The 14,871-nt window shown below is 39.0% G+C and overlaps 1 protein-coding gene across 3 annotated transcripts in view; it reads left to right on the top strand.

Annotated features, from left to right (window-relative positions):
• The window catches only part of LOC144827613 (thioredoxin domain-containing protein 3-like), a 311,179-nt gene that overhangs the window by 183,858 nt on the left and 112,450 nt on the right, over positions 1-14,871 (top strand). For all 3 annotated transcript variants that reach the window (XM_078685858.1, XM_078685857.1, XM_078685856.1), the window contains exon 5: positions 5,276-5,347. In XM_078685858.1, the coding sequence (XP_078541984.1) occupies positions 5,276-5,347 (72 nt within the window). The remainder of the gene's footprint in view (positions 1-5,275; positions 5,348-14,871) is intronic.

The following is a 14,871-nucleotide window of genomic DNA, read 5'->3' as shown; positions in this document are numbered from 1 at the left end:
AAACATACTTGGTTAGATGCTGTGAATATGGAGGTTAATACAATTAGGTATTGTCTTGAAAGTATAAGTAACTAGATCTATCATTGATGGAGGAAACATAAAAAAGTGTAATGCAGACTTGTATATAGTTTAGATTCTGTACAGTAAAATGCACTTGCTGCAGCTCATTTCGTAACTATGATAGCCCTTCTAGAATGTACAGCGAACTTCTGGCCTAGTGTTTCCAGTGGTTTGCTATGGAGACAGTACTAAGACTGCATTGTGGGAAGGGTATTAAAGAGAAATTTGTCGGTTTTGCCAAAGACACACCACTCTGGGACGCCACCTCCTAGCAACTCACACAAAGAACCTCAGAATAGTAATCAACCACAACTCACCACTACCGGTCAATGGAATGCAGTCTCCATCTACTGGTTCCACACACTGCTCAATAAGACCTTCAAATGGCTTCCCACCAATACTCACAGAACCATCGCTCAATCCCTCATCATCAGCAAGCTGAACTGTGGCAACACATTCTATGCTGGAATCAACACTCAACTGACCAGAAAACTCCATACCATACATGGCTATCAATCTGCAAACAAGCATACTTCACAGTACTCACCCAAACAAATAAATTACACAACATTGGCCCCACATACCTCATCAACTGCGTACACTTCTACAAACCTACCAAACCCCCAATAGGTAGCCAGACTCCTACTTGAACACACACCCCTATAAATGATGAACCCTATATAGCAGTCATGCCTTAGTGCACCTCACTTCCAAAGCCAGGAACAACCTGCCCCTGCACATCAGAGCCTCCTCCTCAGTTCTCGAATTCCGAAAAACAAACTGAAGACCTAGCTCTTCACCTAGCCCCGACCTAGGCTCGGCCTGAAAATTCCTGCTTGGAAGGTGCACCTGGAATGCTTTTTGTCTCTGATGGAAAAGATTAGCTAAACTCATGAGTGAAGACAAAATGGACTACATGTCAAATGAAGCCACATGAGTCTTATGAGATGTACAACTGGAGGTTACAGTCTTTGCTAGGCAATCAAGAAACATAGTTACTACAGCTGGGTCATTATTTATTTCAACCTCACAAAATTGTCTGAAATTTGATGAATGGCTAAACCAAATTCAGCAAAGTATTTTAAGACAACATTCTAAGAAAACATTTACATTTAAATATATTGACTTTGCACTTGAACACCTCGTAGGATTATGAATTCTTATATTTTACACTTTGTTTCTACTGAAGGAGCGGAAAAGATTCTCATCTTGCACAGACTTTGATAAACCTCTTAGAGGCACTAAGACATGGGTCTACAACCTTTCCCTAATAGGAGCTACTTATGCTCATTGAAAATTAGACTGAGCTACTATTATTGGTGTAATAATAGGGACTATGTCAGCCAAGATTAAGTTAGTGAGCACAATAAACAAGCTTCACAGCAGTGATCACCTCGGTGTATCAGGCTCAGTTGTTAGCAATAATTTGAGCACTCTCAAGAGCTACTCGCTGGAGAAGCCTGAACCACGATTCTAAGGCATTGATTTAAACAAGAAAGAAAGTCGTTGCTGGATTCCAAGAACAATATCTGGCAGTCATGTACTATCATTATGTTGCAGTTTATGAACTAGTCACATTGTAAATAAGCTGAGTCACAAAAGGCTATTTCTGAACATCAAAGATAGTTATCTTTAGCAAGCAGTGCTGGATGGCGCAGAGTACAATTTACATATGCTACATTGATTTTAATTGTGCTTCAGCTCTAGGAAAAGACAGAGCTTCATTCACTCATGGAGAGTGATACATACAGTAATTGGCATAATGTATATCATATATAAAGTCAGACCTCAGGTGCTGGTACATCGTGAGACTTTCCAGGTTCTCTCATTTGTCCTATTCTCTTTTTCCACCTCGGACCCTGGGTCTACCTCTGACCATAATATTGGGGTTGATGGTCGGCAGAGGGCCTAAAAAGTGTGGAAGCACACATCGCTCCCGTTGGATCTGGATTGCAATATTAGTTTACAGTGGTTCCTGCTATGGAGCCGTGGTTGTGGGGCGGTAAAAAAAAAGAAAATGTTGCTGACCTGGCTGCCGTCTCTCCTCCATTCTTCTTCTTCTATCAATGATGCAGGAACAGGAAGCACCCAGGCACCCAGGCTCTCCTAGCCAATCACGATGCTACTCTGAGCACCGTAGTTTGGTACTTAGAGAAGGAGTGGGAGACTTGGCACGTTCTCCATTCAGGCTGGGTGGAGAACATGCAAATTGGGCCTGACGGTTTAGCCGGCCCAAAATGCTGGCCACATTGTAATGTCCACTTAAGTGCACATACCACGCTTCCCTCTGCTGGCTGACAGCCCAGCCCGCCCCACCCCACCCCACCCCTTAAACAAAACTGGGCCAGTACTGTGGGGCGACGCTCCTCCGCCTTAGCAGAGGAGTAACCGCTGTTAGTTTATCTTTGTTGTGCATATTGCCAAAATGCCTTGCTATGGTTCATTTTTGTTTACCATTGCTCCTTATTGCTCTAATATGCTTCATGATTGTCACAGGTAAAATGGTGCTTCCTATGGTTTTTTTGATTCAAGGGCCTTCTAAGAAGTAGACAGTAAATTCAGACATGCATTTGATGTGTTTGTTGATCCTACATATAGTCATCTTGTGTGGAATATGCCATATATTTTCCACGTACCTTAAAACCACATTGCTTACTTAGTCAATTTTTGTTTTTCTGCAAAGGCAGGTAACTCCTCACTAATGAAAAAGTTATTTTAGCCTACTGAATGTTGTCAGTTAAAGATCCATTTTAATCACTGTGTCTGGTTTCAAAATGCCCGATTGCTTTTTAGAATGAATCCTATCTTGGTTATTTGTGCACTATATTTTGTAATAAGTCACATATATGTGTTTGAATTAACTATTTTTGAGCATCTCATCAAAGAGTGGTTCCCATGTTTCAGTTCAGCTATGTGGATTGCTGATTGTAATGAATGATCTAATTGTCCTATGGGGTTGAGCCTCTGAATCATTCTGCTCTGTTCATTAGTAAAGACCTTTTTAGAATGTACAACAATCTATCCAAAGATGGAACAATTCATCATAGAGGTGCTGTGTTGCCAAGTGTCCAACTAGGACCTTCACATTGAGGTCTAGATAATATACTTTCTTCCTGCTCTATTTTATGAATAATGTTGAATCCAGTCTATAAGATTTTACTTTGAATGAACCACAGAGCTTAAAGATTAAATCGTCTATGAATCTTAGCCATATTAAAATATGCTGAATGTGATTGTTATATCATTCCGCCATTGCACTTGCTCCTCACCAGCCCATAAAAAGGTTGGCATAGCTAGGAGTAAAGCAGGTGTCCACCATCTGTTTGTATAGTTGCTCTTGGAAGAGAAATTTGTTATGTGTAAAAAAATGAATTTATAATATTATTTAACATAAAATATTTTTTATATTTATTTCCAAGTTAAATTGAATTTTTTATTTTTCCTATTCTTAACCATACAGATATCACAGCCCCAATGGCATAGTCTCCCCAGGGCAATTGAGTGGAAAAATGTTAAAATGTATTTAATGCAAAAAGATTGCAAATATTTTTATGCTAAGTATTAATGTAAACTCATTTTATATTTACTTTAAATGCAGAATAAAATAAAACAAAAAATGCTACAGCATTATTACATTCATGTTGGATTAAAACTTTAAAGATTAGAAATATATTGAATAATTGTTTTCTGAAGTTTAAATTACGAAATAAATTCCCGCCTAAAGAGGAAAATATAATTTTAATGTGCATTAATAATAATTTAGTGGTGTATAGGATTAATTAAAATGTATATATTTTAAATAACATTTATTGTTGCATTCTTTTTTAAAATTCATAATAGGCTATTAAAATATGTTATAATTAAATAAAACATATGTGCTATGTGTATTTTTTATCATCAATGTATATATTAATGTTTGTAACAATTTTAAATATAATTGTATTTAACAATATTTCCAATGGGGTTTTATCTTAAGTTCCTAACTCCATTATTTTCTGTGGGAGGATGTTGCAAGTGGGTAACCAACTGCAATTCTGCATTTGCTACTTTTTTGTTGTTTTTGTAACTTACACTCAGAGTTTGTGAATACCGAAAAGTAGAAAACGTAGTCAAAAGTGTAAATATACTCAAAAGTGTAATCAGGTAAACTTACACAAGAGATTATTTCTCAAGGAAAACATCAGCCACCATGTCCTCAATGAGAAATGTCCCAATGTCAGAAACATTTAGGTTTATTTATACCATCTCTAGACTCTACTGTCTAGAATTAAACTCCAGAGCAGATATCCAATACTTTGTGCAATCGATTTGGATAGACATACCATCTCTCTGCCTTTCCAAATTCTATCAGTAATCGATCTGCTATTTCCTGACTGCGACCTCTATTGGGTGTGAGTGTACTATTACGTATTTTTAACTATCAATACAAATCCTATGATGTAGAAGGAAAGGATACATACTTACAGAATATACCCCAAGTTCTTCATTCACAGAAGTCATAACAAAGCACCTAACCCCACAGCAGTCGAATGGCATTCTATTTGAGAATGTTTAGGGCCCTGCTTTCCCATGAAATATGGTGAGATGGACTCCCGGTGCAGGAAAGGAATGACAGCAAATCCGAGGGAATGCCTATTTTAAATTGCAGTCCAATTAATAAAAGCTATTCCTTACCTAGTCCATAATTTTAATCTCTGTATTGTATTTAGGAAACTGATGTATTGTTATCTTTTTTGTCTAATTACATTTTTGCCATGTTTAAAAGAAAATGTAAAAGAAATTCAGGTAATGTTGTCTGCAAAAATGCACATGATGACAATATAGTATTCCATAGATGGAGATGGTATCTTTAGAATACTGCTGTGGGGTTCCATACAAGTAGGACTAATTAGTCTGTATGCCTCTTACAATTATTTTCATGAAACATAGAAAGATTACAAGTAAGTAACTTTTCCTTATCCTTCAAACAGGGTGGGCAATATAGAACTCTCTTTGGAATGTTATAAGTGTCATGTATTGTTTAAAGATTTTATATTCTAAATTACAGCTGTGGTTATTTAGAATTGTGCATGTTATGCATTAGATGCAAATGATTATTCAGAAATGTAACAACTTTTTAAAGGTATAATAATCAGGCATGCTGCTATAAAGCAGAACACTATTGACTGTAGTTTATTTATTAAAAAGCCATTAATCATAGATTAATTTGTGATAGGCTCCAGCTGACAACATTGAATCACTGAAGAGATTTAGAGACCACTGCGAACCCCTATTTCTTGTAGTTACTGTGAGTATATACATTTTTATCTTAGGTAGTGCTTCTCATTTCTATTTTACAAGTAATATTTTAAGAGCACTACAAAATATTGAAATGCTGGCAACTCACTTTGATCTATATTATTGTTACATAATCTAAGAATCAGCCAACCTTCTGTATCCAATCTTTTCAAGTGCTACATATAAATTACCAATCATTAGATGTACTGGAGAAATGCAGACACAGGGGCTCACGTCCACCTGAACAACTCAAGCTCTATTAACATCTCTTTCCTCTTCCTAAACACAGTCCTTAATATTTCAGTCTGAACTCTATATCTGGAGACAGTACAAGGAGGTGTCTCTTTAATTTCAGAGACTGTTCTCCATGGAATGAGATTTTCTGGATTGGCTGGAATGATTCTAGCTCCTGTCCTTCCTAAGTCTGATTGGTTTGTTCCTATGCTCATTTACACTATTTCATTATGGTGCAGATGACCCTGCCTACACGGTTTGTTTGAATTTCATTCTGTTTTGCCAGGGCAGTGGGTAATCCTCTGGGTGGGGATAATTGTGCAGGCAAGGTGCATCCTTATCAACTGACCTCTCTTCTGCCAGTCTGATGGGCTATTACAACAGTGGCAAGAGTTTACCAAAGAAAATAGGAGTTCAGGAGAAGATCGAACATTCATCCCACTGTCAGCCTGCATGTTGCTTGATCCCGCTCTCAATGCTTGGTTAACCACTCCCACCACCTAGACCACAATCGCGGTCACCTGGAGGAGTTTTCCGCAAGTCACATGAAACATAAGGCATGAAGAGCATCTGCAAGACTACCGAATTCAGTGCTGGAAAAGGTTGTCAGACTTGGGCTTCTTTTTTGTGTGTCAAATTGACACCAGGAGGTTCAGTAGAGGAGTGTAGACAAACCTCATAAACTGGCATTCCAAGATGGTGGTCTGTCCTTGTAATGCTATTCGAGGGTTCCAATCCATGATGAGGAAGTCTTTTCCTATGTTATTACTTCTTATTTAAATCAAACATAATGAGACTTTACCAACTGATGGCTTTGTCTAAATGTAATTATTCCCTTACTTTTCACGCCCTCTTCCTAATAATTGTATGCTTGAATTTTGCTTCTAGGAAGTGGAAATTCTTTGGAAATATTCTGGCTTGGCTCTTTCCTCTACCATCATGTCAGGAGAAATTTGAAGCCTTGCTATTAACATTTCATAGAGACATCTAGCCTCACATTCCCTACCTTTGAATTTCCCAGCCATCAGACTAGGTCTGGAAAATTGTTGCATGAGCAGTACCCCTGCATGTGGTAAGTGGGGTTGATAGGCTCCGCACAGCATAATCAGCGTTCTCTACATCGGAGGTGATGTCCGTGTCCCATATGTATGTGCCACATCAACATTCTCAAGTGCGTTTTTTTCTTTCGGTACCAAGTAGCTCTGACCTGGAGAAAGAGCTGCCCCTCTGTTGCTTTTTGACAGAATGATTTTAAACTATTTGTCGAATTCTTTTTTGAGGAATGTTTCCCCATGGTGAAAGAAATCTGTGGATTGATATTGTCTCTACCAGATAATGCGTTACCGGAGGTATGTAACTTGTTCTTCAGTGTTAATCTTCATCTTCAATCAAGAGTTACAAGATTGCAAGAAGGTTTCTTTTTACCCTTTGTGCTTATTTGCTTCTGACTGGTTAATCTGTACTAATCCTAGCAGGACTTCATCATTGCTAGTGGAATGAGTCTTACTTTCCTCAGGCTCACACCCTTGAAAGCTGTCTGCATAACATTGACTAGAACATAATTCTGAGATGGAAACAGACTGGTATCTGTGAGCTGGGGCCACTTGATGCTGGCATGTTGATAAACATACCCACAAATAGAGGAATCATTGTTCTGATGGGAGCATTCAGAGGGAATAGATTGTTATTCTTACCATTTACATTACAACCACTTATGGCATTTCCGTAAAAAACAAACATTATCCAGTTTTGGCACTTAGCATGTTGATACACTGATGAAGAGGCTACTAAAAGTTCTGCAAGAGGTAGATATATTCTTTATATTCTTCATTTTCAGGGAAAATATAGTATGTAATTCCTGCATAAACAGAAACTTGTGTTCGACCCCATTAGACATTGCAGTTATTTCATGGCAAGCTGTGTTGGTTTCTCAGCTGGCAGCTGTTTTCTCACCTCAGCTCGACAAGAGGTGATGACATGACAATACCACATTTTCACTTGATGTACCCAATCACATATGGCGGGGTGGTGAAATCTACCAATTGTTTTCAAATCGAAGCAAGTCAGTGACAGATCAGTAGGAGCTGAAGGTGATCCAGGGAGTTTCTCACCAACATATTTATTTGTACTAACAACGGGACATAGATTAACGTAGTGCAAACAATTGATAGCTCTGGACTTCATTATGGTGGTGACTCAAATGCCTTTGCATGCACTTACAAAAGATGCACTCCAACGAGATGTTAACGAACTGTAGTGTAGTTCCTATATTCCCAATAGGCTCTGCGCATTGGAATAATATATCCTATAGATTTGACGTAGGACTTAGGTCGACTAGGTCTCTATCAAATATATTAAACTTAATAGTGAGTGCCAGCTAGCTCAGAGGTCACTAGAAACTTTCTCGAATTCACAAGAAGGGATTCGTTTCTGAAACCGCATAAACATGACACCTTTGTTTCCCCAAGAATAAACGTATCTTCAGAGTCATGGAAACAATAGATAGATATTTTATTCAGTCAATCATGCATGCTTCGTTTCTACAGAGTTGTAGAGAAATAGAGAGACGGGCGTTTTTAATAAAAGGATTTATTGAACAGTCTTCTTTCTCATACAAAAGAAATGAACTGCTACAATCGTAATGCAGATTGCAAAGTATAATGCATACAACAAGAATAGTATTATGAAATAATACTGTAAAAGCATTGTAAGGTTTCTAAGCCATAAAAATAAATATATAAATAACAATGGCTAAAAGTACTCAACTGGTGCTTCTAAAATACGCCTACTCCAATGTACTTAACCTAAGTCAAGTACGCGGGAAGAGGTAAGTGTGGTGTAGCATAGGTTTAGTTTCTTTGCCAAGAATCTATCCAAGATTTCTCTTAGGGTCTAATCAGCTCCGTACCTTGGTTTTAGAATGAAGAAGGTCTGGTATCTCTGGCTCGGACTCGATTTCCCAACACCCCGCAAGGGGTGCTTGGAAACACTGGAGCTGGATTCCTAGCGAGAGAAAGGACAGTTTCTCAATCAGTGCGTCAGCTGGAGGGTCGGCTTCCTTCAGCACTTGCTGTAGCGAGCTGCGTCGGGCAAGTAGATAGTCGAACTGCTCCAAACCACCGTGTGTTTGCTAGAGCAAGTGAAGGCATATTTATTCCTTGAAGGTGCCTAGTTTGATGTAAAGTCGGACATAATAATGTCATCAAAGAACCCGAAGGGAATGGTAGTGCCTTGAAAACCTAATGATTTCTAGGACAAATCAATATTCAAGCAAGGGGATGTCCCTGACTGCTGAAGCCGAGTTTTCCAAGAAATCGTTGTGGCTTGTTGGAACAAGTGGAAGTGCCATGCCTGTATTTGGACTGCGTGGGCTATGTCTAAATATGGGTATGATTTCTATGCCTATATTAGGGCAATGTGAATTGTACCTATATAAGGGCATGAATCTGGAAAATTTCACTAGGGTCCTAAAACGCCATAAAACACCCACTCCACTTTATTAGGTTTGACATTACTAAATTTCTATGCTTTTAAAACATGTCTAAAGCATGATGTGTTAATAACCCCACCCAAAATACATCAAATGCATTCGAAATGGTTGTACACGAAAAATGAGCATTTGTGCTGTACGCATTTTAAATGCAACGTTTTCATCGAAGCATATAGTATGACATTTGGAAATGCTATCCGAATGAATCATGAAAATACATTATGAAATGGCTCTTAAATACAGAAGAAAAAGTCGAGACCATTCCATGGCAGAATAAATAAATTGTTTTGGTTGTGGACAAGATCAAATATTGTCTCTTGGAAGTTTTCACAGAATTCTTGTTCTCTATGAATAGTTCTACTTTAAGCAGATTACTTTGTGCCAAAACAAAAAAAGTCAAATCGTAGAAAAATAGAGTTCCAAAGTTAGAAGTTTTGTTTTGAAAAATGAAGGTTGAATACAGAGTCCATAGAACGCTGTGTGCCAATTTCAAAAGTGAGTCTCATTGTTTGGAGAAAACATCAAATCTTCTAAGCTGGTAAAGAATTTGTCTACCACAGTAGGTGAAAGTTGGACCATTTCGTTAAGTAGACCGATTGCACAAAAATGTGAAGCATCACCGTCAGCGTCAGCCGCATTAGCAATGTTCGAAGGAGATGGAGATGGTACCTGTGTGCCTGTCGATCGACGTATCTCACCGTCAGCAGTTTGCGTCTGTGAGACCTCAATGAATGCCGTCATCAGGATTGGTAGCCGCTGGGGACAACACAATGCATTAACCGTTACCGAACCAAGCAAAGTATCAACATTCGTTGGCAGTGTTGATGGGAGTGTCAGACAGATGTCTAGCACGCATTCTTCTACACATAGCAGGCATCATGGAACAGATAAGATGCAATCTTGCCAGATCGGTCGGAATGATGGGAACAATGTGGTATTCAGACCTCTTAAACGAGCCAGGCACAGAATCTGTATCATGCGCTCACAACACTTCATTGCCAGGAGAGTGTTCTCTATGGTAATCTGGCTGTCGCTGGTGACCAGACTTGCCATATCGGAGCAGAAGGAACAAGAATAGTATTCCTGCTACGAGTCCCAAAATGAGAGGCAGGCAGCCGAACATAGAGTGCACGAAGTTTGGAAATATGCAGAGGATTGCTTCAAAGGGTGCTAACACTCGCGGAAAAACTGTCTTAAATAAATGTACAATAGCACTGCTATCAGACATGTTTAAGATACGACCTAACATTTCTGCGAAATGTACAGGGCAGTTTGTTGATAAAAGGGCATGTATCTCTGCAGAAGACCTTGCAACTTGTAGTTCATACGTCTCTTTGGACGAGGTCAGTGGCACAGGTTTTTGTAAAAGAATGCCATTCATTTGGCTTAAAGTATCAATTCGTATATAGAAGAGATGTTCAGTGAAGGCCATAATGGCGACTCCCCCTCAGTCTTAGTTTTTGGAAACAATACTTGCATACAAGTGACCCTGGCTGACACAGTTACGAGATAGGCTATATCTGGCAACATGCCACAGCAGCTGTGATCATTCAACATAATATAGCTTCCGTTAGAAAGCTGCCTAAAAATTGGATCTATCACTGCAGCTGGTGAACCTTGCAGGTGGCAGGATAAGTTGGTCGAAGAACCATCGCAGGCTCCGTGTAAGTTAATACCCTGACATAAAAGTGTACCACTTAGTGCGCTTTTGCAGTTTGTACCACTAAGAAATACTTCTTTTCCCCCACTCCAACATCTGTGAGTATATGGTAAATCCCAGGTTGACTTGATGTATTCTTTACCCAGCCTTTCATATATGCCAGCTGGTGTATGTTTCAAATAAATATTGAAAATGGAAAATTGTGACAGACAGAGTGATTGTTCCATGTATTAGCCATTCTGTTGCCGGTTTTTCCGAAACAGTTAGTGGTAATCTTTCCAGTTTTTCAATACTCAGCACCGTATAGTCTAAACCTCTTTGTGCCAAAGTGATTTGTTTATCTGTAAGGTTAAATACAGAAAACAATGACGTGGTGTTGATTAGACGCCATGGAACATATCCAGAACGAAGATTTTGTAACGTCCAGCCTAAAAGCATTATAGAACGTAATTGTGACTATCCATGCTGTGGCATGAGCAAGTCCTGTTCCATTATGTCTATGGCAGATGATACTATGCTGTCCAAAGAATAAATTCTGGATGACAGAGTCAGCTACAGAGAGAGATTTCTCTAAATTAATACGATCAATTTCTCGTATTCGTTCTGCAGTCTCTGCTTGTGTCACTTTCCAAGCTTGATTATAAATGGCATATATACCAGCATATATATAAACGTTTATGACGCGGTTTTGCAGGTCCTTGTAAGAAGTCCCTTGAATCAACGTCATCTTTAAGTAAAGATAAGTGTTGTTTTACCTATGTGTGGATTTTTGTAGCCACTCAAGGCACAGTTTTCCTACACTATATGTTGTTACTATCCCTGGATTGGGAAACAGCCTTAATAACGAAGTTTAAGAAATGACTGACCTGAACAACGAATCCTAAACAACGACAACAACCTTAACCACGATATCCTTAACTACGACTTACTCGAACAACGACTTTCCAAAAGCACGAAAAAAAGAGCCAGGGACTGACCAATAGATGGCACCATTGTAATTAAAATGACAAGCCTTTCAAAATTTGTCAGCTCTGTTTACAGTGTTCTCACTAGGAACAAGAGATAACGGAGACAACTAAAGATGTTTCAGTGAGTAGAACAAATATGCCACTTTTGTTAAGCAGTTAACGCATATCTTCCTTGATGGGCTCAGTTGATAAGGGAACCTATCCCTTTTGAGTGACTTGTTTGTCATCCTTAAAATTGAAGATGTCATTAACACCGATTATCAGTATAAACATCCGGATGTTCTGACAATACTTTTGAAAATTAAACAAGAACATGAAGGTGACCTTCAGGAATCTGTTACTAACAAGATAGAATGAGGCGAGCAACCATGCAGGAATTATTATGCACGAAGGAAGGAAACATTTGTTCGATGACACCATATAAATTCTGAAGAGTGAATTTGTGTAATGTTGCAAAAAAATTATTGTTTTACAGGAGAAATGCAACTATATTATTAGAAAGAACAACAAAATTAAAACATTCCAATAAAATAAATGTTTACTGAAGCTTTCTGAATGTTTGATTCTGGAAAGCCATTACATTTGAAAATTAATCGTGGTTAAGGAAGTTGTTGTTAATAATGTAGTGGTTTGCCATTGCTCGTGGTTTAGCCTTCGTGGTTAAGGAAGTCGTTGTTTAGGCAGTAGTTGTTTAATCATATAACCCCCTGGATGCTGTCTCTGGACATATCTTGGATCTGGCCTAGTGAATGTGAACCCTTGTGTTTTATTCAGGATTCTATCTTGACAGTTGTTCGTGTCTGTAGGCCAGATTAACCATTTTTTCCAATCAGGATTAGTTCTGTTTTCATGTAAAATTGTTTTTACGTCGAGCACCCCCTCTGCAGTGTTCTTACTATCCTGTGTGGGTGTAGGTATGGACGGTTTGTTTAAATCTTTTATCTTGGCTAGGCCAAGACAGGATGTCTGTTGGACACTGTTGTTCAAAAACTTTATTTGTTCAGGGATAATGCCAGTCTTTTGAAACCCAGACAGTTTTTGTCTCAATGTTGCCTTTCCAAAAGTCAAAACCTTATGTGGACAGCTGAGCATAAAAGGCCACAGAATAAATTTGCTTAGTATTAGTCAACATACTTTTCATTCCTGTCTTATTAACATTTTTAAAATAAAATGTTTCTGGATTTGAAACATTAAAACCTGAAAAGTATGGACATTTTTCATAGAATGTTTTTGAGCTACCCTTTGGTGGCGTTGGACAATGTTCCCATTGATTATAAGTATAAACATTTCTAGGGCTTGCAGATCTATGCAAGTAATGATGACCATAGTGATTATAACAGTATATTTGTTCATAATCTGATGAACCTTCTAAGTATTCATGTTTTGTACATTTTGCAGACATCTCCAATTTGACATCATATTATTAACAGCCTCAAAGTCCCAATCATCAGAAAATGTGCGGGGTGAAACAAAGTCACTCAAGGAAACCTTGAATTGGTGTGGAATCTTCAACAGCTCTGCAGGACAAAGATGTCATAATCAGTTCTGTCCCAAGCTATACCACCAGGTATAGGAACAGCTGTGATGTTCATTGATGACAGGTCTCTTTGTTCACGATGGGATGATTTGTGTGGCTTGAGGAGTAAGTTGATGTTCTTACTTGCTGTGTCCATTTTACTATATCTTCCATTTATTAGCATTCCCAAAGTTAATACAAGAATTAGCCAAAGTAGGAAAAAGAGCACGCCTAGCACAATCCAAAGTTCAACCCATGGTGAAGCCAGATAAGTTTTTTCCAGTTGATGAAAAAGTTCTGTTACTTGATTTTGAAAGTTTTATTTGCTGGTGTCGTTTCAGGTTCACTAGGATCCTCTGAAAACGTATCAAAGTTAATGAAATAACCAGAGGCAGTTCTGTCAATTGTAGGGATTGCATCAGTATTATTTGAAATCGCTGGAGCTACCTCATCACTTGTCATATTAGTATAGTCAGATGCTATTTCATTGTAGACAGGCGTTTCTTGACGAACTGTTATGTGGGTCTCAAGAGGTACAAGTTCCATGGCTTTGCTGCATAGTCCTTTTCACACTGCAGATTCCTCAAAGGTGATGAGTCTCTCAGTTTGAACCTCTTGGATAGTAGCCAGACTTGGTTGTCTGCTACATCTTTGGAGTCCACTTGGCCTACTACTTATGATTGGCCACATGATGTGGTTTTACCAGGTCAATGGATATAAACCTGTTCTCCTTTCTTCCAGCAAGGGGTGACAGTCACTGTTCTTGATCCGTGGATTGCTAGCACAGGTACTGGTTGTCTCTAAGAAGGCCCAAATTCCTTCTTGTCCGCGATCTCTTCTCTGTCTAGATCCCCAATCTTTGGAATCCAGGCAGGCCTTGCTGGGACAGGTGGTTCCCCTTCAGTGGTCATTGGCTTCTGCAATGTGTTGCTTTGACTTCTCCTTGTTTCATTTAAGTCCTGCAAAACAGTCAAACGGTCTTTAATATCAGATGGTTTTTGTTCTACCACTGAAGTGTGACGATCTAGTACCAAAAAGGATTTCATATAGAGTTATTCCACCCAGGGAACTTCTTGGCAGATTATTTAGACTACGTTGGACACTTATTAGATGTTTGACCCACCCATAGCCCGAGCGTAATACCCTAGCAGTTATAGATTGCTTTATGTCCCGGTTTTTTCTCTCCACTACAGAATTTCCCTCAGGATGGAATGGACTAGAATGCCGCAATGCAACACCCAGATTGGCCATGGCCTCCTTGTAAGCTCGAGAGCTAAACGCAGGACCCAGGTCAGAATGTAGCGTGCCGGCTGAGTATGTGCATATAAAGACTCGCAAATCTTTTATCACAGATCGAGCATCAGCCGAGCGCTGAGGCCACATCCAAATTAATCTTGTCCTAATAGTTGTGGGACTGCATTCGTCTATAGTGACGTCTGCGTGTAGATAGCCTAATGCTGTCTAACAATGGTGTCTGCACTGGGCTGGCTACACCGTAGGGAGGTATCTGGTGGCGTTCTCTGCTGCGATCTCTCTTGCAGTCATGGCAATTAATTGCAAATTCATGAATGTGGGCATTCATCCCTGGCCACCAGTATGTCTCTTTTAATTCTAGTATAGATTTAGAGATCCCTTGATGTATCAGACCCTCTCCCAAATGTGCTTC

The sequence above is a fragment of the Lissotriton helveticus genome, chromosome 4_1 (genome assembly GCF_964261635.1).
Source record: "Lissotriton helveticus chromosome 4_1, aLisHel1.1, whole genome shotgun sequence".
Classification (NCBI taxonomy): domain Eukaryota; kingdom Metazoa; phylum Chordata; class Amphibia; order Caudata; family Salamandridae; genus Lissotriton; species Lissotriton helveticus.
Note: the sequence above shows the minus strand (reverse complement) of the source record. Positions and strands in the feature narration are given on the sequence as shown.